Source organism: Saimiri boliviensis, chromosome 12 (genome assembly GCF_048565385.1).
Source record: "Saimiri boliviensis isolate mSaiBol1 chromosome 12, mSaiBol1.pri, whole genome shotgun sequence".
In the NCBI taxonomy this organism is placed as follows: Eukaryota; Metazoa; Chordata; class Mammalia; order Primates; family Cebidae; genus Saimiri; species Saimiri boliviensis.
This window is the reverse complement of record NC_133460.1, coordinates 84,271,926-84,297,248: the sequence shown is the minus strand read 5'-3', so window position 1 is coordinate 84,297,248 and position 25,323 is coordinate 84,271,926. Positions and strand designations below refer to the sequence as shown.

Below are 25,323 nucleotides of genomic sequence, written 5' to 3'. Positions count from 1 at the left end.
TACACATGTGCAATTTCCTAAAATAAAAATTATTATTTTATGAAACACCACCTTGTATTATGCTGTAATTTTTCAAGGTATTTTTTTTAACTACAAAATAAAAGGGAAGTAGAAAAAAGTCTATTAGTTCAGGCCTTTGGCAAAGAAATAAAACCAAATGTTAATAAATTCAAAATATAGTCTAAGTAATTCAACCCTATTTTGAATCTGCTTACAAATGCTAATAAATTAGCAAAGCATTAATCATACAAAACAGGTTCTTATACTGATAGTCACATTTATGCCAACAACTAGCTTGGACTTGAGGCAGCAATGATTTTATAAGCCCAGAACAGATGTATGCATTATTTAGAGAGGTTACCAGAAAACAAGTTGAAAGAGAGAGAAAAGAGGCAAATTTCTTTAAAAATTATTCAAACGCAATAAATACTAGTATTCAGAGTTTCCACAATGACAACATCTTAGACAAATAAGGTGGAGCTCCACAGTGGGTTTTGTTTGGATGGAAACTTCTTTGACAGGGGTAATGCTGAGCAGTACCAGGAGGTGAGGCAACAGTCTCTTTTGCTCAAAACACACTAACGGTAGCCAAGCTACCAAGCAGGTTCCTCTGCCCAGCTCAGCTGGTCAATTCTGCCTTTTTAACCTCGAAGTCAGCTTTTTCTCTGGCCTCCCTCCCCTTTCCTTGGCCTTTCATAGGCCTTACGATGTGGCACCTGCTCTTGTGCCGTCTATACTCTTCCCACGGTTTCTAAAATTTTTGAACAATATCACCTATGTCAAATAAAAATTCTTAATTGCATGTCCAGTATGATTTCAACTTTGTGAACTTTACATATATGTGAACAGAGAGAAGGAAATACAACAACATGAAACAATTTTGATGGGGTAGCAGGGTTGTAAGTCATATTGTTTGGTTTTGTTCATTTTTAAGATTTCCTTTAATGAGGTAAGGTTGCAGTTACAATATTTAAAGTTTAGTTTTAAAAATAAGTAAAAACAAAATAAATTTTTTAAAGACCAAAATGTACGGGGTAATAAGGAACTAAAAAACCTCTCGTGTTAGCTGAGTGCAGTGGCTCACACTTGTAATCCCTGCACTTTGAAAGGCCGAGGCAGGTGGATCACCTGAGGTCAGAAGTTCTGAATCAGCCTGGCCAACATGATGAAACTCCATCTCTAGTAAGACAAAAAATTAGCCAGGCACGGTGGCAGGCACCTGTAATCCCAGCTACTTGGGAGGCTGAGGCAGGTGAACTGCTTGAATCCAAGAGGTGGAGGTTGCAGTGAGCTTAGATCACACCACTGCACTTCAGCCTGGGTGACAGAGTGACACTCTGGCTCAAAAAAAAAAAGTCTCTTGTGTTGACAATGGCTATATAGTCTTATTCTTGACAGTAAACCAGTAACTGTAAAAAAAAAAAAAAAAAAAAAAAAAGTCCACTGAAAGAAGCATTGCTGTTACTATGTTATGTTGTCTGCATGGCTGATGTAAGCAGTGAAGCCCTATATATATGGCTGAGGTTTTCGTTGTTTGTTGTTTTAAGTAAAGAAAGCCAACTATAAAATTTAAACATTGTAGAAAAAGAACTGCTGTTGACCAAGGGAAAGTATTTAAGCTAATAAGGAAATACTTGATGCCTATGAGACTATGAACATTCGAGGAGAATGAATTCTAAAGTTAAGGTTGGCAGTGGTCTCATTGATATGAAACCAAAAGCACAGGCAACAAAAAATCAACGAGACTATATCAAACCAAAAAGTTCTGTACAGTAAAGGAAACAATCAACAGGGTGAAAAGGCAAGCTAAAGAATGGGATAAAATATTTGCGAACTATATATTTAGTAAGGGATTAATCTGCAAAACATTTAAGAAACTCCTACAGCTCAACAGTAAAAACACTAATAACCAGCTGGGCGCAGTGGCTGATGCCTGTAATCCCAGCACTTTGGGAGGCCGAGGTGGGCAGATCATGAGGTCAAGAGATCGAGACCATACTGGCGAACATGGTAAAACCTTGTCTCTACTTAAAATACAAACGTTAGCTGGGCGTGGTGGTGTACACCTGTTGTCCCAGCTACTCGAGAGGCTGAGGCAGGAGAATTGCTTGTACCCAGGAGGCAGAGGTTGCAGTGAGCTGAGATCATGCCATTGCACTCCAGCCTGGCACCTGGTGACAGAGTGAGACTGTCTCAAAAACAAATAAAAAACACTAATAACAATGTAAAAATGGGCTAAAGACTTGAATAGACATTTCTCTATTCATATAAATGGCCAATGGGAGTATGGAAAGTTGCTTAACATCTCTAGTCATCAGGAAAATACAAATCAAAACCACAGTGACATATCACCTCACACCTGTCCGGATGGCTGTTATCCAAAAGACAAAAGACAGCAGGTGTTGGCAGGGCTGTGGAGAAATGGGAAGGAGTGCAAAATGGCACAGCAGCTCTGCAAAACAGTATTTTTCCTCAAAAAATTAAAAATAGAGGCCAGGTGCAGTGGCTCATACCTGTAATTCAGCACTTTGGGAGGCTAAGATGCACAGAATGCTTGAGCCCAGGACTTCGAGAAGAGCCTGGGCAACATGGCAAGACCCCTATCTCTACAAAAAATACAAAAAATTAACCAGGCATGGTGGCACATGCCTGTGGTCCCAGCTACTCTGGAGGCTGAGGTGGGAGACTCACTTGAGCCTGGGAGATGGAAGTTGCAGTGAGCCTAGATTATGCCACTGCACTCCAGCCTGGGCAACAGAGTAAGACTCTGTCTCAAAAAAATTAATAGAAATTAAACTATCATATGATCTAGCAATCCTACTTCTGGCTATTATCCCGAAGATTTGAAATCAAGATCTCAAAAAGATGTGAGCACTCCCATGTTCGCTGAAGCATTATTTACAATAGCCAAGATGTGGAAACAACCTAAATGTTCACTGACAGATGAATATGTAAAGAAAACATGGTATATACACAGAGTGGAACACTATTTATACTTTTTTTTAAAAAAAGAGCATTTTACAGTATGTGACAATGTGGATGAACACTAAGGACAATATGCTAAGGGAAATAAACGGGCACAAAATTTTATTTAAGCAAGATGAGTAAGCACTGAAGATCCACTGTACAATACTGTACACACAGTCAACAATAATGTGTTGAAGACTTAAAAATTTGTTGGGCCGAGCGTGATGGCTGACGCTTCTAATTCCAGCACATTGGGAGGCTGAGGCAAGCGGATCACTTGAGCCCAGGAGTTCGAGACCAGCCTGGGCAACATGGTGAAACCCTGACTCCACAAAAATTAGCTGGGTGTGATGGGGCACACCTGTAGTCCCAGCTACTTAGGAAGTTAAGCTGGGAGGACATCTTGAGCCTGGGAGGCAGAAGTTGCAGTGAGCCATGATCGCACGTACCACTGCCCTCCAGCCTGGGCAACAGAGCAGACCCTGTCTCCAAAAAAAAAAAAAAAAATCTAGTTAAAGGGTAGATCTCGTGTCAAATGTTCTTACCACAATAAAATAAAAATCATTTTTTTAAAAAGTTCAGGGAGCTCACTTAAAAAAAAAAAAATCTAGTTAAAGGGCAGATCTCATGTCAAATGTTCTCACCACAATAAAATAAAAATCATTTTTTAAAAAAGTTCAGGGACCTCACTTTTACCCCAGGCCTATATAAGTATGGATGGATCAAGGCAGTACCAAGGGAGAGAAATCACTAACAAGAAGGGGTCTGGCCTAAATACAGCCTTCTGTTCCTCTTCCTTTAATGCAGGAAGAGGGATCAGGGGGCAAGATGTCAAGCTGAACTGCCAAGGTCAAGTGGAAAATGTGACTGGCTGGGGTTGAGAAAACTGGCCTAAGGCAATGGAGACTGAGCTTTGCAGTAGCAGCAAGAAGAGGAACTCCCCAGTTATTTCCAGGGTTCCAGGCAGAAGAACAGAGAAGGTAGTGTTCCTACCAGAGCTCTCCAACTAGTCCCTAGGTATCCAGGTCATCAGGTGACCCTCATCCTAATTCATTCTGTAATTATGTTCTCTATGTACCTGATGATCCAAATCTACTACCATCACCACTACTCCCAACCCTCAATCCAAACTAAGAATCACTACAGTCACCCCAGATAGATACCAATCCCAAAGCAGCAAATGACATGAAGTTGGGAATGACTGATTGTGTCATAATTGGGTATAGGGGTATAGACCAGGGAACCACAGAGGACAGTGCAGGAAACTGGCCTTTCATCTCTTGTGCCACCGTTTTCCTATGTTTCCTGCACCCTGCATCTCACCTCTCTGGGAGAAGCCTCATGCCTGCTGTGCAGAGGATGTAAAGGGGGGTCTCCTTGTGCTTCTTCACAGGCACATGAGCAGCAGCAAAGCTCAACAGAGGACGAAGGTAATCACTGGCATGCTCTGGAGTGTCTGCCATTGCAGAGATTCCTTGAGTTTAAACAAAAACAAAAAAACAACTTTCTTTAAAAAGCAGATCACCTAAGACTCAGGAAACTGATACCCTAGTAGGGTCTCCTTAAGGTCCTAAACATTTATTTATTTGAGAGGTAGGGGGTGACAATGAATGAAATATCCCTCCCATTAGCCAGACTCTCAAGAAAAAAAAGGTAGCTTGCTTTTTGCTTTTACTCTTTCCCCTTTCATGTTTTAAAAGAGATTGACAACAAAATATATTCTAATTAGTACCTGGCTTGATTTTTTTAACCACTGGTTGGCTGTTGCGATCTCTCATCTGTTTGATGTCCAGCAAGTCATGGGGGTTCCCGTTATGTCTTGGCCAGAAATAAACAAAAATCCGGGAACCACTGCTGCCACAGTCAACAACGAGTCCATAATTCAGATTTGGGTCTTCAGTATCAGTAGCTTCAAGCTCCCCTACTCGAGCCAAATACCTAAGTTAGGCAAAAAGAGAAATCAGTGCTAAGGAGTCAGGCCCATGAAAGGCACCCTCACTTACTTCATCTGTTCATAATCTTCATTAAGTGCCTACATGTGCCAAGCACATGAGACTACCAGTCCTAACTAATGAATGAAGTAATACTGACATATATACTGATGTGCCTGAAACAGCTGGTTCACTTGCCTAGAGGCCACTGAAATTAGATGACTGAAAGATGTCCCCAAGTGTGGGGGCAGCTCTGAAACTGGCTGAGGTAGCAATCTTTCTTCAAGCATTAGAGCTTGCAGGCCTGAATAAATAACTGGTTTTTGTTACATGCCACAAAGTTTTGGGGTAGCTTGTTATGCCCACTAGATAACTGAGACAATCTTAATCACTTCTTTTCTATCTTTCCTTTCTGTACAGCTACATCCAGAATATTGTGGAATGATATTCTCATTGAATGTGTTTCTGGGTGGTGATTTCTTTTTTTTTTTTTTGAGAGAGAGTCTTACCCTGTCACCCAGGCTGGAACACAGTGATGCGATCTCAGCTCACTGCAACCTCTGCCACCCAAATTCAAGCGATTCTCCTGCCTCAGTCTCCCAAAGTGCTGGGATTACAGGCGTGAGCCACTGCTCCTTGCCTGGGTGGTGATATTTTTTATTGGGCTTTTTGGTTTTGCTTTTCTGCTTTTTATTTTGTATCTATATTGCTAGAATTACATTAACTAAAAATGTACTTCATAAAAACAGTATTATTTTCTATAATCTTTAAAAATATTTTATAAATATAAAAAGAATGTTCATAAAATATGTATAGGGTATAAAGAATAACAATAAAACAAATGCCTGTATACCTACCATCAAGTTTAAAAAATAAACTCTACTTTTAAAAAATGCTTCTTGGTCCCAGGACATTAGTATTTCATGTTGGGATTTTTTCAGATTCTCATTCCAAGATATTTGGCTGGCTGACATCAGGAAGATAAAACAAGTAAAGGTGTTCCATCAAACACATCAAGGTTTGAATCTCAGCTCTACTGCTTTCTATGCTGTGTGACCTTCGGCAAGTTAATAAACTTCTCTCAGACTGTTTCCTCATTTGTAAAATAAGGAGAGTGAAGGTTATCTACCCTCACAGAGATCATACATGTAGCAGAACTGTGCTGCTGCTGCTGTTAACAGAATAATTATTGGGAAAGCAAATAGTAGAAAACTCTCTGAGGAAAAAGGCTTAAAAGTTCAGAAAATGAAAAAGACTAAGAGTTGATTAAAATACTTCTGAGCACTTAACTTATGTGCAGTGGCTCACGCCTGTAATCCCAGCACTTTGGGAGGCCAAGGCAGGCAGATTTTCTGAGGTTAGGAGTTTGAGACCAGCCTGGGTAACATGTTGAAACACCGTCTCTACTAAAAATACAAAAAGTAGCCTGGCATGGTGACAGACACCTGTAATCCCAGCTCCTTGGGAGTAAGAAGCAGGAGAATCACTTCAACCCAAGAGGCAGAGGCTGCAGTGAGCCAAGATCGTGCCATAGCACTCTAGCCTGGGTGACAGAGCAAGACTCCATCTCTCCATCTCAAAAACAAAAACAAAAACAAACAAAACCTGAGCACTGAGGCTTTAATATTAAAATTCCCTCATAATCAAGGGTCTGAAAAATAGAAACATTGCTGAATTCTCTTCACAGGCTTCACTTGAAGCAGAGCCCAATGAGAAGGACTTTTAGTTTATTATCCAGAAAAGAAAAGCTCTTTATTGGGGCTAAGAATACATACTGCATGGTGGGCATTAACATCTTGTCAACTAAATTCTTTAAAATTTTGGGGTTACTATAGACTGAGCTAATCATTATCTAAATAAATCCCCTGAGAGTAAAGCTGTGATCTTTTCAAGCACTATAGCTGAATTCCCTTCTTTAAAAGATACCTGCCCCGCACATCCAACATTGTTTTTAAAGCCAACTCCTAGATCTCCAAGGCTCTTACTCAGAACCCCTCAGAATCAGTTTTTGTGATGTCTGAAGCCAACAGAATTTGGAAAGCCTTCTTTTAAAAACAAGATTCAGCATTACAAATAGAAAAAAAAAAAAAAGCTCATTTAAGTGAGGGGCTTTAAGGTATAGGTATCATTAGCTTCACAGTAAACCCACCTCCAATCAGAACAATAAACCACACATCACACTCCTGAAATCAATTTAGCCAGTGTTTACTGGTGATGTCACATTTTTATACAGACAACACAGTTCCTTATCTGGGCAAAAAAGCAAACTTGATGAAAAGAACATGTAGAAATAATTCTGAAATCAAAAAGTAGAGTACCTTTTCTACACTACAATGCAAAGTGCATTTTTTTTTTTAAGAGAAGAACATGGAATTGAGCTTCAATGTAATGTTGTCAATTATTACTGAGAGTAGGGGTAGGTAGAACTTTTTTTCTGGATCTGAAATGGTAGTCAGTTGAGGGAAATGAAGCAGATGGTAAAAATCTGTTACATAACAGAAAGTTTCCAATCCTAAAGATTCCATTTCACCACATACCTTCCCATTCTAATCAGATCACTGGGCTGAACTGGGCTAGAATCCACCAATCAACTAGTAACAGCTCATTTATATCACCTGAGAGCTGGGCAAAAGTCTGGGTTCAAGTCATAGAACTCTTGCAAATACTGACCTCACAAGAGGCCACAGATAAAAAAGAAACAGGCAAGATAATCCACCCCCATTCCAAAGTGACTTTTCATTTCCTATCATAGCAATCTTTCTATTTCATATGCTTCACAAAATCTTCCTGCTTTCCTTCTCTGAAAACCACCCACTCTGCTTGTCTCTTGCAAGATTTTGGATCCCATCCCCTATGCATAATAAATAACTTTTCTCTAGTGCATTTGTTCTCAAATTTGGGGGCCTTAAGACTCCCTTATAATCTTAAAACTTATTGAGCCCCAGAGAGCTTTTGTAGACATAGGTTATATCTATATGCATTTACTATATTCGAAAATAAAACATAAAAATGTTAAATATTTATCACTGCATTTAAAGAAAACAAATATATTACATATTAATATATTTTTATGAAAATACACATATCTTCTAAAACAAAAAAATAGAAGAGTGGCATTGTTTTATAATTTTGCAAATATCTTCAGTAGCCAAACTAAAAGAAGACCGTAGATTCTTGCATTTACTTCCATATCCAATCTGTTACGATATGTTGTTTTGGTTGAAGCATTTGTATGAAAATTCAGCCTCACACAGACATACTGTTGGAAACAGGAGGATTATTAAACAGCCCTTTCAGATTATGAATATTCTTCTTTGATAGTATACTAAAACTCAACCAGTAGGGTTTCTTAAAGATTAGTTGCAATTGGAATCTAAAACCCTATCTAAAAACCTTTCATACTCTGTTATATTAAAATCCATAGGTTTATCATGTACTTTGAATGGCTTTTATCCAAGCATGATTTCATAACATCATATATTAGAAAATATTGGTTCACTGAGTTATGCAAATATTCCTAACATTGACACATTTCATTCTACAATACTTAAAAAAAACACACACACACACATTCATTAATATTACCGCCAATCTTACTCAAAAAGTGTTTTAAGTATTGGGAAGCTATCCAATTCACAGTAGCAGATATAGTTTTCCAAAATACTAATTTTCATTTGGAAGTTCAAATTTTAACATTGGCAATAAATATTGAAAACTATTTTTCATGAAGCAGATTTACTTCATTCATATTCAAGGAAATGTCTATAAAATACCCAAGTCTGAAACCATAGCTTTTCTGGCAGTCATTCTTTTAAGTAAAATAGTGTTCCACGATAAAAGCAGCAGGGTTTACCTTATAATTCAAAAAACTGCCCAAGTGCTTTTACCCTAGACAACTTCAGTATACAGCAGAAGTGCTTAATGCCTATTTCCCCTTTCATCACTTAGAATATTAAAAAGATATTCATAAGTGGAAATATTTTCTTCCAATGCAATTGTGTGGCAATGAAGAATATAGTAACTACTAGTACCATGTGATGCCTCTATCTTGATTTGTGCTGAAGCATTATTAGCAGTTTTACCTGCCATTGCTTTTGCACCATCAAAGCAAGTATCAATTAACTCAGTGAAAAGGCAAATAACATGACAACAGTCAAGAGATGGAAGCAACCCAAATGTCCATCAACAGATGAATGGATCCACAGTGTGGTATATACATACAATGAAATATTATTCCATGTTAAAAAGGAGGAAATCCTGTCACATGTTACAACACAGATGAAACTTCAGGATATGATGCTGAGTAAATAAGCCAGGCACAAAAAGGCAAGTACTGTATATGATTCCACCTATATGAGGTATCTAAAGTAGAAAGAGAAAATTTAATGGTAGTTACCAGCAGCTGGCTTCAAAGAGAGAAAAGGAAAGTTGGTTAATGGGTAGAGTTATGATCTGCAAGATGAAAAAATTCTGGAGATCTATTTTACAACAATGTAAATATACTTAATACTAAGGACTGTATGCTTAAAAATGGTAAATTTTATGTTTTGAACCATAGTTTTAAAAGTCAAAATAACATCTTAGTATTTTAAAAATAGTTTTACTCTCACTGACTCCCGAAAGGGTCTCAGAGACCCTCCAAGAGCTACTAAAGACTCTGAGAACCGCTGCTCTAATACAACCTTCCTTTCCTCTTTAACATCCACCTGCTTCTCTGCCTACTCCTTCCCCTCTCCCATCTCCTTGGACATGGCTTCTCAGTTCTTCAGAAGACTCTACTCAACATTGCTGAATCTGATAGTATCCACAATGATTTGAAAAGGCCTCTTCCTTCTGTTCTAAAATGTGGACGTCAATATTCCCTTTAAGAAGTTTGTTTATATTTCAGTATGAGCCCCTAAGATTTCTTTCATATTTCCTTGCTCTACCTTTCTGTTGAGACTATAAGTTTCTTAAGAACAGTTATCTTTTCTACAGTACCTTGATATTGCCACAGTGCTTCTCATATTTCTGCCCAAAACATGTATCAAACAATATTGATTGGTTTGATCCTAGAGCTCACAAAATGGAGCTGTTGGTCTGTTAACTCCTCCATGTCTTTGTACAGCTGTACTCAAAATCAACTGGTCTCTTTCTTACAAAGTTTTAATTGCTTTCCAAACAAAGTATCTTGTTATCCTCTGATTCCTGCCAAAATAAGCAATTTTATGGCTCCAGTTTTGGTGCAACTTATCTTTGGAAGTCTTCGTGCTTTGAAAGATGGCTAAAATGTCAGCTGATGTTAGATCACTAGAGAGGAAGATAAGCCTAAATACCATTTGTGCAGTGTAAAGTCTCCATATTTCTTTTCTCTTTTTTTTTTTTTTTTTTTTTTTTAAGACAGAGTTTCACTCGTTACCCAGGCTGGAGTGCAATGGTGCGATCTCGGCTCACCGCAACCTCCGCCTCCTGGGTTCAGGCAATTCTCCTGCCTCAGCCTCCTGAGTAGCTGGGATTACAGGCACGCGCCACCATGCCCAGCTAATTTTTAGTATTTTTAGTAGAGATGGGGTTTCACCATGTTGACCGTGATGGTCTCGATCTCTTGACCTCGTGATCCACCCGCCTCAGCCTCCCAAAGTGCTGGGATTACAGGCTTGAGCCACTGCGCCCGGCCCCATATTTCTTATTTTACATACAAACAAATAATTGAACAACAGTTTTCCCCTCTGGGCAGTAACCATATTACCTTTTTCTGGAACTCTGACCTCTTACGACCTAATCAGGCTTCTTACACTTTCAACCATCCAGAGCCTTCCTCTGTCTAGGCTCCTAACATGAATGGATCACCAGACCTTCTCTGCATTTTTTCATATAGTTTCTTTTTTGTCATATATAATTTGTAGTCCTGCCTTTAGCCATCATGGTCAATTACTTGCATTGCTGGACCATCCTGTTTTGCTGATGCCACACTAGCCAATCTCTAAAGAGGACCAAAAGCCCAAGAGAAAAGTCTCAAAAGCTTTGGGAAAGAGGTTTGATTCACCATCACACATACTCACCCCAATACCATACCCACACACACACACCCTCTGTTTGAGAAACATGATTTCCTTCTAGTCACTGCTGAGTCAATGAAAAGAAAGTTACCCACAAATACATCACCCAAGGTAAAACTGGAAGACAATGGCTTTTCACTGCCATTATCCTAAAAGCATTAACACCATTAGAGCTGCAACTGAGAAAACCATTACCTAGCTTACAAAATCAAAACTAATTATACCACTTTAGAGTTCAAACAGAGCTCAGCGATCGGACAAAAGTCAATTGAAGTAGCCCCCATAAGTATGGGGCTATTAATTATTTGCTGAATGTCATCATACTCTTCAACTCTGTTCAAAGCTCAGAACCAAATATAATGACATTACAGTTAAAGTAGCTGTGCATGACTGATGATAGCAGTACATTCCCAGAAAAGCATTTTGTAAGGTTACTGCTTACCTCCTAACAAGATTAATCAGAGCAGTCAGGAACATCTATAATTGAAAGTCCTGCTCAAAACACTACAAACACCATTAAGACCAAATAAATGGGCTGGGTATGGTGGCTCACACCTATGAGCCAGCACTTTGGGAGGCCAAGGTGGGTGGCTTGCTTGAACTTAGGAATTCAAGAACTGCCTGAGCAACATGGCAAAACCCCATCTTTACAAAGAATATAAAACTTAATCGGGTATGGTGGCGTGTGCCTTTGATTTCTGCTGCTTGGGGGACTGAGGTGAGAGAATTGCTTAAGCCTGGGAGGTTGAGGCTGTAGTGAGCTATGATTGCACCAATGCACTCCAACTTGGGTGACAAAGTGAGATCCTGTTTCCAAAAAAAAAAAAAAGATCAAGTAACTGAATAAATGTGGGACAGACACAGTGGCTCATGTCTGTAATCCCAGCACTTTGGTAGACCAAGGTGGAAGGACTGCTTGAGGTTAGGTATTCAAGGCTAGCCTGGGCAACCTAGTGAGACCCCTGTCTCTAAAACTAATAATAAAAAATAATTTAGCCAGGCACAGTACCATGCACCTGTAATCCCTGAAACTAGGAAGGCTGAGGCAGGACGATGGCTTGAGCCCAGGAGTCCAAGGCTGCAGTGACGTGATCACACCACTACGCTCCAGCCTGGAAAATAGAGTGAGACCCTGTCTAAAAAATAAAAACAAATGTGAATAAATGCTTTCAATTTCACCATCAAAAATCTCTGTTCTATTACACATAAGAACCAAATAACTTCATCTGTATATGCTAAGGAGCATTTTAACTAAAAGTAATGCCTCTCTTTGACTTGCTTTATTGAAACAGAATTGAAACACCTATGGAAGGCCAGTACCGAGCCAGTTGCTGACACAGAAACTCTCATTCAGTTATTTCCAAATGGTAGAGGAACATGAAGGCACCACCTTTCAATAGCTACAAAAGACATTCTTCAGACAGTAGTTCAACCAAACAAAATTTTACTCATGGAAAAGGAAAGGTATTAAATAGAACGTTAAAGAACAGTTTACCATAGTATCTTGCATACTACATATACATGCCAGAAGTTCCTCTTACACAGTCATGCACTGCATAATGATGTTTCAGTCAACAGCAAACCACATGCACAACAGTGGTCACATAAGATTATAAGATAATATTCCTATACAAACAGATGGAGAAAAATTCCATGCTCATAGTTAGGAAAAATCAATACGGTGAAAATGGCCATACTGCCCAAAGTAATTTATCGATTCAACGCTATCCCCATCAAGCTACCAATGACCTTCTTCACAGATCTGGAAAAAACCACCTTAAACTTCATATGGAACAAAAAGAGAGTCCACATAGTCAAGTCAATTATAACCAAAAAGAACAAAGCTGGAGGCATCACGCTACCTGACTTCAAACAATACTACAAGGCTACAGTAATCAAAACAGCATGGTACTGGTACCAAAACAGAGATGTAGACCAATGGCACAGAACAGAGGCCTCAGAGGCCTCAAAGAACAAAGCTGGAGGCATCACGCTACCTGACTTCAAACAATACTACAAGGCTACAGTAATCAAAACAGCATGGTACTGGTACCAAAACAGAGATGTAGACCAATGGCACAGAACAGAGGCCTCAGAGGCAACACCACACAACTACAAACAAACCTGACAAAAAGCAAGCTATAGGGAAAGGATTCCCTGTTTAACAAATGGTGTGGTGAAAACTGGCTAGCCATGTGCAGAAAGCAGAAACTGGACCCCTTCCTGACACGTTACACTAAAATTAACTCCAGATGGATTAAAGACTTAAACATAAGACCTAACACTATAAAAACCCTAGAAGAAAACCTAGGCAAAACCATTCAGGACATAGGCATAGGCAAGGACTTCAAGACTAAAACACCAAAAGCACTGGCAACAAAAGCCAAAATAGACAAATGGGATCTAATTAAACTCCAGAGCTTCTGCACAGCAAAAGAAACAATCATTAGTGTGAACTGGCAACCAGCAGAATGGGAAAAAATTCTTGCAATCTACCCATCTGACAAAGGACTAATATCCAGAATCTACAAAGTACTAAAACATATTTACAAGAAAAAAGCAAATAAACCCATTCAAAAGTGGGTGAAGGACATGAACACTTTTCAAAAGAAAAAATATTAGAGGCCAACAAACATGAAAAAATGCTCATCATCACTGGTCATTAGAGAAATGCAAATCAAAACCACATTGAGATACCATCTCACGCCAGTTAGAATGGCGATCATTAAAAAATCCGGAGACAGCAGATGCTAGAGAGGATATAGAGAAATAGGAACACTTATACACCGTTGATGGGAGTGTAAATTAGTTCAACCATTGTGGAAGACAGTGTGGCAATTCCTCAAGGACCTAGAAATAGAAATTCCATTTGACCCAACAATCCCATTACTGGGTATATATCCAAAGGATTATAAATCATTCTATTATAAGGACACACGCACACAAATGTTCATCGCAGCACTGTTTACAATAGCAAAGACTTGGAACCAGCCCAAATGCCCATCAATGATAGACTTGACAGAGAAAATGTGGCACATATACACCATGGAATACTATGCAGCCATAAAAAACAATGGGTTTGTGTCCTTTGTAGGGACATGGATGAACCCGGAAACCATCATTCTCAGCAAACTGACACAAGAACAGAAAATCAAACCCTGCATGTTCTCACTCACAGGTGGGTGTCGAACAATGAGAACATAAGGACACAGGGAGGAGAGTATCACACTGGGGTCTGTTAGTGGGGAATAGGGGAGGGACAGCAGGGGGGTAGGAGGAGGTTGGGGAGGGATAACATGGGGAGAAATGCCAGATGTAGGTGACGAGGGTATGGAGGCAACAAACCGCATTGCCATGTGTGTACCTATGCAACAATCCTTCATGTTTTGCACATGTACCCCAGAACCTAAAGTGCAATAAATATATATATATGGAAAAAAGCATGTAAAATAAGAATATAAGGAAAATATTTTCGTACAGTTGTACAATGTGTTTGTATTTTAAGTTTTAAAACAGTCAAAAAGGTTTTAAAAACTTAAAAGCTTAGAAAATAGAAAAGTTACAGTAAGTTAAGGTTAATTTATTATTGAAGAAAGAAAAAAATTTTAATAATTTTAAAATAAATTTAGTGTAGCCTAAACATACAGTGTTTATAAAGTCTACGGTAATGGCCTAGGCCTTCACACTCACCACTCATTCTGAGAAACTTCCAGTTCTATGAGCTCCATTCACAGTAAGTGCCCCATACAGGTGTACAATTTTTCTTTTCTTTTTTTGAGACAGAGTCTTGCTCTGTTGCCCAGGCTGGAGTACAACAGAGCAATCATGGCTCACTGTAGCCTTGACCTCCTGGGCTCAAGTGATCCTCCCGACTCCATCACCCAAGTAGCTGGGGCTACAGGCATGCACCACCACATCCAGCTCATTTTTAATTTTTCTGTAGCGATGAGGTTTCATCATGTTATGTAGGCTGGTCTGGAATTACTGGGCTCAAGAGATCTGCCCACTTTGGCCCCCCAAAATACTGGGATTGTAGGCTTGAGCCACCATACCAGGCCCAATTTACCTTTTATACCATATTTATTATACCTTTTCTATGTTCAGATAATGTTTAGATATACAAATACTTACCATTGTGTTACAGCTGCCTACAGCATTCAGTACAGCAACATTTGTACAGGTTTGCAGGCTAGAAGCATATATATCATACAACCTAGGTGTGCAGTAGGTGGACCATCTAAGCCTGTGAAAGTACTCTATGATGTTTACACAATAATGAAATCACCTAACGATGCATTTATCAGAACATATCTCTATCATTATATAACACATGACTGTACAAAAAATTAATAAATTTTAACAATTACCCAGTATCCACAGCAGAACCTCAAACATGGTACACTTAGGACTGTCAATAGAACTTTGTGATATGATAAAAATACTTTATCTGCACTCTCATATATCCAAATGTGGCCACTGAGCATTTGAAACGTGCCCAGTGCAAGTGAGGAACTTAATTTTGTTTCATTTAATCTTAACTAATTTAAATTTAATTAACCACTTGTGGGTGGTGACTACCCTATATGACACTATAGTGTAGACACTCAGTATTTGTTGAGTAAGTGAACAGATGAATGAATAAATGGATGTAAGATATATATTAAGTCTGAAGAAAGTATTGGAGCATGTCTTATGTGACACATGCCAGAAAAATAGTGGATAAAAACACACATCTAACACAAGTATTATTTTCAAAAACAGCCCTGCTGTGTGTGTGTAGGGTCAGGGGATATGTGGAAAATCTCTGCACCTACAGCTGAAATGAACTGTAAAACTAAAATGGCTCTAAAAAAAGTTTATTAAAATAAAAAACCACAGCAGTTGGATTCTATCTTTATTGACATCCCATCTCTCTAAATTTACTTTTTTTGTATCAAATAAATTCTAGTTCTAATGCAAACCTCCTTTCTCCTTCCAGAAACAATATGGATACATGTTGAAAATAGGGCTGGGCACGGAGGCTCAAGCCTGTTATCCCAGCACTTTGGGAGGCCGAGGCGGGTGGATCACGAGGTCAAGAGATCGAGACCTTCCTGGTCCACATGGTGAAACCCCGTCTCTACTAAAAATGCAAAAAATTAGCTGGGCATGGTGGCACGTGCCTGTAGTCCCAGCTACTCAGGAGGCTGAGGCAGGAGAATTGCCTGAACCCAGGAGGCAGAGGTTGCGGTGAGCCAAGATCGCGCCATTGCACTCCAGCCTGGGTAATAAGAGCGAAACTCCGCCTCAAAAAAAAAAAAGAAAAGAAAGAAAAAAATGTAAGTCTTTAGTTCTGGAACTGAGAGAAAACCCCCTGACAGGCTTCTAAAGTCCTGTTTAATATCCCCTGAGAAATGATATGCTAAATTCTACCAATGGCTAGAAAAAAATTCAAATTGGAATCTGTTTTCAATGCAAAAGTAATTAAAATATTTTTAAACATTAACTGCTTTCATACATACTAAAACACAAAGATGCAATGTGGAAGAGAGACTATCATTTCTAACTAAAGCAATGCCTCATTTATCAAGACCACAAAAAAAATGAATGGAGCTGGGTACGGTGGCTCACACCTATAATTCCAATACTTTAGGAAGCCCAGGCAGGCAGATCATGAGGTCAGGAGTTCAAGACTAGCCTAGCCAATATGGTGAAACCCGTCTCTATTAAAAATACAAAATGTTAGCTGGGTGTGGTAATGCATGCCTGTATTCCCAGCTACTTGGGAGGCTGCCGCAGAAGAATTGCTTGAACCTGGGAGGCAGAGGTTGCAGTGAGCCAAGATCACACCACTTCCAAGCCTGGGCAACAAAGCAAGACTTAATCTCAATGAATAAATAAATAAATTAAATAAATAAAAAGAATGAATGGGCCTGGCACAGTGGCTTATACCTGTAAGCCCGGCACTCTGAGAGGCCGAGGTGGGTTGATTGCTTGAGCCCAGGAGTTCATGATCAGCCTGGGCAGCAGAGGGAGACTGTCCCTACCAAAATAAACAAACAAACAAACAAATAAATAAATAAAAAGGTTATATAAAATAAAATAAAGAATGAATATAGTGTTCCTCTAGGCACATTTTCCTAATCAAAGGTTTCCAAATTTGTTCCCATAAAGACACATGTAAGTGGGTTCCTGGAAGCCAGCACACTTTCAGAGGGACACCACAAAACACTGATATAATTTCACTGTGTGAATTAGGAACATTTTAACAGAAAAAAAGTGTCTATATACAAATATAATAGAATAAATCACAACTACAAACACTTGTCTGAAAATTTAAGGTGTTAAACTAAGCGGTAATTGTTTCTACCGATTCCTAGTTACTTGCTTAATCATTTCATCATTAGGTAGTGCTCATCAGCACTTAAGCAGCAGCAGCTGCCACCAAAACAAAATGAAAGCAAAATTTTAAATAGAGATTATAATGCCCATTATCTTCAGGGTGTATTTTCAGGGCAGAGAAGAGAATTGGAAAACAGAAAAATCAAGATTATTTCAAATAATAATAGACTGACATTTGATTAGTCAATCAATGTACCTGACATTCCCAGATGCTTTACTCTTCTTATATCACTACAAGACAGTTATTTTTACTCACTTTATATATAAATAAAATGAAATTCCAGGATATTAAGAAACCTGCCCAAGATTACCCAATTAGCAAATAATGGGCTGATTAACTCTAAAATTAATACTCTTTCTCTTACATCACAATATCTTAAGTAAATGTAACTGAATCTTAGAACAGTTTTTCTTAAGCCAGGTGGCCTATCAGATTCACCTGAAGAAGATTCCCAACTATTTGCATGTTTTTAAAGGTCCCCAAGTGATTGAGATATACAAAGGTTGAAAACCTCTAATTTAAAATTATCATTAATGGCCAGGCATGGTGGCTCACACCTGTAATCCCAGCACTTTGGGAAGCTGAGGTGGATGGATCACATGAGGCCAGGAGTTCGAGACCAGCTAGGCAAATCCTGTTTCTACTAAAAATACAAAAATTAGCCAGGCATAGTGGTGCGCACATATAATCCCAGCTACTCAGGAGGCTAAGCTTGAGAATTGCTTGAACCTAAAGGTGGAGGTTGAAGTGAGCTGAGATCATGCCACTGCACTCCAACCTGGGCAACAGAGTAAGACTCTGTCTCAAAAAAAAAAAAAAAAAATTAACAAATTTTTAGACTATATAATAAAACAGTTTTAACAAAATGTAGAACTGTTTACAACTATAAAAATGTAGAAATTTTGACTTGAGTCTATTTTTATTAAATTTCCTCTCTCCTGCTTCACTGTCAAGATGCTGATTGTCATAATATGCCCACATCTCACAACACACCGCACCCACCATTCCAATTTGCTGTTATCTACTGTGTTCTGAGACAAGAGAGAACCATGCAAATTGGAACAGTGTGTAAAATAAAAGCTAACAGGCTTTATGTGAGAGTCTATCTCATCAGTAAAGTACAGGCGCTTTTAGCACATGAACTTAGTGATATCAAATTTGGTTGCTCAAGAACTTCTTTTTAATTTCTAATGTTTAACTTTGTTCCTAATTCTTAACCTTGTACATAATTCCTGACCCTTCACTCCTGATTCTATACAACTGTACATAAACTATTATCTCACTGGGAGATAATTTTTCCTTTATGTCTGCCTCTCTACCTAGATCAGGAACTCCTTGAGTTCAGGGCCTATGTTTAGTCATCTTTGTATTCCAGTGCTATCATAGTGCCATGGACACAGCAAACCCTCAACAAATGTTTGCCTCCTAAATGACTCACGGAGGCTGCCCTGAGTGAAGTTTAATGGCAAATGGTCATTTGTGACAATATATACAGAACCTTTCATGGAGTAACAGTGAGCTCTGAGACATTACATTACAAAGCCACAGATCCAATAGTCAACAAATCACAAGCACAAGAATCATGCAAGCCGGGCTCAGTGTCTCATTCCTGTAATCCCAAGACTTTGGGAGGCCGAGGTGGGAGGACAGGTTGAGCCCAGCAGTTTAAGATCAACCTGAACAACACAGTGAGACCTCACCTCTACCAAAAAATAAAAAAAATTAGCCAGGTATGATGGCATATGCCTGTAGTCTCATTTACTCAGGGGGCTGAGGCAGGACAATAGCTTGAGCCCAGAAGATTGAGGCTGCAGTGGGCTATGATTGCAATATTGCACTCCAGCCTGGGAGATGAGAGAGACAGTATTGGGGGGCGGGGAATGTAGAAAACATCAAAGTACATCACAGTCAAATTGCTTAAAGCCAGTGATAAACAGAAAATTCTAAGAGTACTCATAGGAGAGGGCTGGGCACAGTGGCTCACACCTGTAATCCTAGCACTTTGGGAGGCTGAGGCAGGTGGATCACGAGGTCAGGAGGTCGAGACCAGCCTGGCCAATACGGTGAAACCTCGTCTTCACTAAAAATACAAAAATTAGCCGGGTGTGGAGTTACTTGGGAGGCTGAGGCAGAAGAATCACTTGAACCTGGGAGGCAAAGTTTGCAGTGAGCCAAGATCCCACCACTTATTCAAGCCTGGGTGACAGAGGGAGACTTCGTCTCAAAAAAAAAAAGAGAGAGAGAAGTATTCAGAGGGAAAAGATAAAACATTCTTTTTTTTTTTTTTTTTTTTTTTTTTTGAGATGGAGTTCCACTCTTGTTGCCCTGGCTGGAGTACAATGGTACAATCTCAGCTCGCTGCAACCTCCGCCTCGCGGGTTCAAGTGATTTTCCAGCCTCAGCCTCGCAAGTAGCTGGGATTACAGGGATACGCCACCGCGCCTGGCTAATTTTGTATTTTTAGTATAGACAGGGTTTCTCCATATTGGTCAGCCTAGTCTCAAACTCCCAATCTCAGGTGATCAGCCTCCCAAAGTGCTGGGATTACAGGTGTGAGCCACTGCACCCAGCTGAAAAAGATACATTCTATACAAAAAGAACAAAGATTAAAAAGACAGGAGACATCTCAAAGAATGCAAGCCAAAAGACAGTGAAGCGTCATCTTTAAAGTAATGAAAGGAAAAAATGATCAACTAAAGTTCTATACCCAATGAACATTCTTTAAAAAGGAAAGCAAAATAAGGACTTTTTCAGTCATACAAAAGTTGAAAGAATTCATCACCCACATATTTGCTCTACTAGAAATGCTAAAGAATGTTCCTGAAGTAAAAGCAAATATGGAAATATGGACCCAGATGGAAATATGGATCTACACAAAGGAATGAACCATTTTTGTCTATAAATGGTAAATACAGACAAAAGTGACTCCATCTTGGATGCTAACCCACCACATTGACTTCTAACTAGCTTCAGTCTCGTGAATGCCTCAATTCCTGCTTTATTTACTAGTGTAAGAACACGTCAAACTTGGTGTTGGCACACAAATGATAAAATATGGAACATGCAGCATTCTGGCCTGTTCTGGAGGGCTGTCTTTAACTGTCTTGCACAGGGCGCATACCCCATCTCCCTGTAGTATATAAGCCCTGGGTCTCAGAAGTAACAGTGTGGACTAACAGCTGTCTCCACAGGTGTCGGGAATAACAGTGTGAAGTAACACCTGTTTTGCAGCTACCCACCTGTCGGCTAACACCTGTCTGCAAGTTCCCTCGATAAATCAATCAATACCAATGAACAATTTGCCTGCCGACTCTGGTTTCTTGGTCCCTCCAGCATTCAAGGGTCACTTTGCTTATATCACCCTTTCATGCAACAATATGGTTAAATATATAAGCTTTTTTTCCTTATTTTGAAAACCTCTTCAAAAGATAATTGACTATCTAATGCAAAAATAACAATATATTGTGGAACTTAAAACATGTAGAAATAAAAAATATGACAATAGCACAAAGACCCAGGGGAAGGGAGGAATGAAAGTATACTGTTTTTAGGTTCTTGTTCTAGATGTGAAGAGGAGTAATATAACTTGAAGGAAGAGTGTGACAATTAAAGATGACACTATAAACCCTAAAGTAACCGCTAAAAAAAGAGAAAAAGTTGTATCTAATATCCCAATGTGAGAGATAAAATGGAACCATAAAAATTGTACTCAATTGCCGGGCATGGTGGCTCAAGCCTGTAATCCCAGCACTTTGGGAGGCCGAGGCGGGTGGATCACGAGGTCAAGAGATTGAGACCATCCTGGTCAACATGGTGAAACCCCGTCTCTACTAAAAATACAAAAAATTAGCTGGGCATGGTGGTGCGTGCCTGTAATCCCAGCTACTCAGGAGGCTGAGGCAGGAGAATTGCCTGAACCCAGGAGGCGGAGGTTGCGGTGAGCCGAGATTGTGCCATTGCACTCCAGCCTGGGTAACAAGAGCAAAAAACTCCAGCTCAAAAAAAAAAAAAAAAATTGTATTCAATTGAAGAGGGGAAAAGGGGAAAAAGAACAAATGTGACAAACAAAAAACAAATAGCAAGATTAAAACTAAACATACTCAATAATTAGATTAAATGTAAACGGCCTGATACTCCAATTAACCACAGAGATAGTCAGATTAGATAAAAAACAAGACTCAACCAAACACTGCCTATAAGAAGCCCACTTATATAAAGACACAAATAGGCTAAAATTAAAAGTATAGAAAAAAATCTCTTTCATGCTAATGTTAATCAAAAGAAAGTCCGAATACCAGACTAGATTTCAGAGCAAAGTATATAATCAAGGATAAAAAGAATCATTTAATAATGATAAAGGGGTCAATTCATAAAGGTATATTACAGTCCTAAACATTTATATACACAATGTCTCAGCACACCAAAACAAGAAAACAGAAAGATGCCTTTCATGGTTAAAATGCGTTATCAGTATTCCTGTACCAAAACTAAGCATTGCCAAAATGGGGCTTAAGATCTTCTTTAGGTAATCAATGGCATGTAATTTTACTAACAAAAGTACAGTAACCCCCAAAAGGGTCAAAGTTAGTAGTGTGTTAAACAGTTTATGAAAATATTTATGACTTCAGTGCCAAAGCTGATCAAAGTGATCTAAAGCTGACTCACCTTTCGTATTGCTTATCTCGTGGTAATGAAGCACTCCAATGTCGAAAGTCTATGATTAACATAAGTAAAAGGAGACAGGATATGAAGAAGAGTCCCAGGAATGCCACCCGCTGACGGAGAAATGGACTCACTGTGGGCACAGTGAAGTACCAGGAGGCTGGGCAGAGGTAGGAAAAACTAATCCTGAAATTAGACAAACATTAGTTAAGTCTGAAACATGTCTACAATTGAGTGCTTAAAAATCATCTTTAAATTGCATAAAAGGCCCCCTAACCAAGGCAAAAATCCATACCAACAGAAGTCTAAATGTTCTTTTAGTCTTTAATTTTAGAAGAAGTTCATGGTGCTTCTACTATATAAATCAGAAAAGCCTTATCTGCCCTTTTTCCAAACTGCACCTTTGAGTGCAATTTAAAGACTTAATCTCATATTAATGAAAAGATCAGTCTCCCTGGGCAACCTCATAACATTGAAGAATCAGAACAACTACAATATTCCCAACAAAGAATGTTGTAAGAAACAGGATGGTCAGAAAATTTATTTAACTGATTTTAAAAATGTTTTACCAGATTACACATGTGCATAGTAAAAGACAATCAAACAGTTTAATAGGATATATTGCATAGTGAAAAGTGACTCTTGCCCAGACCCCACAATCTATCTCAGAGACAACCATTGCTACCCAGTTGCTGTGTGTGGTTTGGTTTTTTTTTTGTTTTTTGTTTTTTTTTTTGAGATGGAGTCTTGCTCTGTTGCCCAGGCTGGAGTGCAGTAGTGTGACCTTGGCTCACTGCAACCTCTGCCTCCTGCATTCAAGTGATTCTCTTCCCTCAGCCTTTTGAGTAGCTGGGATTATAGGTGCCTGCCACCACGCCCTGCTGATTTTTGTATTTTTAATAGAGACAGGCTGGTCTCGAACTCCTGACCTCAGGTGATCCACCTGCCTCTCCCTCCCAAAGTGCTGGGATTACAGGCGTGAGCCACAGCGCGGGGCCGTTGCTGTGTATTTTTCCAAGGATATTCTACGGATACACAAGCATACATATACACCAATAAATTTACAATTCTCTCTCTGTCTCTCTCTCTCTCTCTCTCTCTCTCTGTGTGTGTGTGTGTGTGTGTGTGTGTGTGTGTGTCCATTCCCTTGGTTTTACACAAATGGTAGTCCACCATACCTACTGTTCTGCATCTTTCCCCCACTTTATTTGATAATTGTCCCTTATTGGTACATGTACCTCCACATTAATCTTTTTTTTTTTTTTTTTTTTGAGACGGAGTTTCGCTCTTGTTACCCAGGCTGGAGTGCAATGGTGCAATCTCGGCTCACCGCAACTTCCGCCTCCCGGGTTCAGGCAATTCTCCTGCCTCAGCCTCCTGAGTAGCTGGGATTACAGGCACGTACCACCATGCCCAGCTAATTTTTTGTATTTTTAGTAGAGACGGGGTTTCACCATGTTGACCGTGATGGTCTCGATCTCTTGACCTCGTGATCCACCCGCCTCGGCCTCCCAAAGTGCTGGGATTACAGGCGTGAGCCATAGCGCCCGGCCCACATTAATCTTTTTTAAAAGCTTCAGGGTATTCTAATGTATGCATAAGTGTATTCATCTGTGAAGTTCACGTTCTATATTGATTCAATAGGACCTCGGTCTGTCTGCTTTTAAAGTTCATTGCAAACAAAAAACAAAAAACCTCTTCCTTTAACCTTCTCATAGTATACATTATACTATGCATATGTATAATCTGGTGGCACCTCACCTAGCTCAGATGCAAATCTTAAAGAATGTTACAACCTTGCACTTCACAGAGCTGAGCAAGCGGACTCACTCCACCACCCCTGGACTATGGGCTGGAAACTATTATTTTATCAGCCCTCACAAGAATACAACTTTGATCGTCTCTGCATCCACCTGACCAGGGTACAAAGTCCAAGTACAGCTCCAGGGCAAACCTCACTTCTGAAAGCCTCCCGGGGTCCCCCAACCTGCCTGCCATCCTCCGCTGTGCTCCCAACCAGAGAGAAAGTGTGCAGTCTTACCTAGCCATGGGTTCCCTTCAGTGGTCTCAACGCCTGTCACCTTCTTTTTCTTTTGCCCTGAGAAGGTGGCCTCCTTGTTCCAGGCATCTCCTACGTCTGCAGCCTAGAAAGATTTGACTTCAGGCTTCCGTCCGACTAAGCCCACGAGACGAGAGAGACCACCACGGGAATCCCACGGTTCCCACCTCCTCCCCAGGCTCTCACTCGGTCTGCTCTGGTTCCTCAGGCCCAGGGGACCCTACCCGGGCATTCTGGGAGCGGGGCGTTCTCGTGGGCCAGCTCCGTCCTCTAGGAACCAGTCGTCCCCAGGTGGCGGGGTGTGCGTCCCGCTTCCTCTCCCCGTCCCTCGGGGTCCCACAGCCCTCTCACGCCCACACTCACGGGATCAAGCGGCTCTCCGGTTCCTTCGACACCGCTCGGCTCAGTCCCGAGCTGCTTCCCGCGGCCCCCAGCCCAGCCGGAAGGAGAGCCCAGGCCCGCGGCGGCGCCACGTCCCCAAGGAAACCGCAGGGAGCCAATGACTGACAGAGTACCCACGGAGAAGGGCCGGCCCGCCACGAGCCGAGCCGGGGGCGAACCAGCTCCGTCAGCAGCACGTCCGTCCGCCGGGGTGGCCAATCCCCTAGAGCGCTCCGCCTCTAATGCCCGCCCCGGGATTTCGAGCCGCGCCCAATCGGAAAGGCGTCGTACGGAGGCTCCGCCCGCAGGGCTCGCGGTGAGCGCACAGGTGCGTGGCGCTGGGCGGTTCTGCACCCGCTACTCTCTCGGGAGCGCGAACTCTCGGCTGGTTACTTTCTCTGCGGCCGTTCCCGGGACAGAGTAGCTCCAGTGGGCTGGTCTCCGGGTGTTGGCGACCAAAGCGCATCCCTTGCCCATAACCTATTGGAGGTTTCGTGCCTAGTAACTCTCCCCACCAGAATGGCAGTTCTCCTACCTTAAACCTTTCCTATCACCTCCCAACCGATGCTCAGAACTCCTTGTCTTGCCCCGTTTGAAAAACATAAATTGAAGACAATGACGTTTACACCAAAGTGCTTATGTTCATTCACTGAATGTCTACTTATGTCAATCGTCAGTTTCTGTGTGGCTGCCCTCCTGGACCCTACAGTAACACAAAGGCAACGGCGGGCGCGCGTGTGCATGTATGTGTGTGTGTTTCTTGCTTAAACCAGCCGTTATCTCATTTCCAGGAGGAAGGCATAAAGTCCAAGGTCTTTCCAACGTGGCACATCCATTTCAGTCCACAGTCCGCCCTACCGCATCTTCTCCCGCTACTCGACTTCCTTACCATGATCCAGCAAC

The 25,323-nt window shown here is 40.5% G+C and overlaps 1 protein-coding gene across 2 annotated transcripts in view; it reads right to left on the bottom strand.

Annotated features, from left to right (window-relative positions):
• Positions 1-24,554, bottom strand: part of ENTPD7 (ectonucleoside triphosphate diphosphohydrolase 7) — a 65,517-nt gene extending 40,963 nt beyond the window's left edge. For both annotated transcript variants that reach the window (XM_003922308.4, XM_010333194.3), the window contains exons 1-5: positions 24,403-24,554; positions 24,022-24,124; positions 21,984-22,166; positions 4,700-4,905; positions 4,291-4,441 (exon numbers count right to left, since the gene is read on the bottom strand). In XM_003922308.4, the coding sequence (XP_003922357.1) occupies positions 4,291-4,441; positions 4,700-4,905; positions 21,984-22,166; positions 24,022-24,029 (548 nt within the window). In that variant the 5' untranslated portion in view covers positions 24,030-24,124; positions 24,403-24,554. The remainder of the gene's footprint in view (positions 1-4,290; positions 4,442-4,699; positions 4,906-21,983; positions 22,167-24,021; positions 24,125-24,402) is intronic.
• Positions 24,555-25,323: the final 769 nt, after the last annotated feature.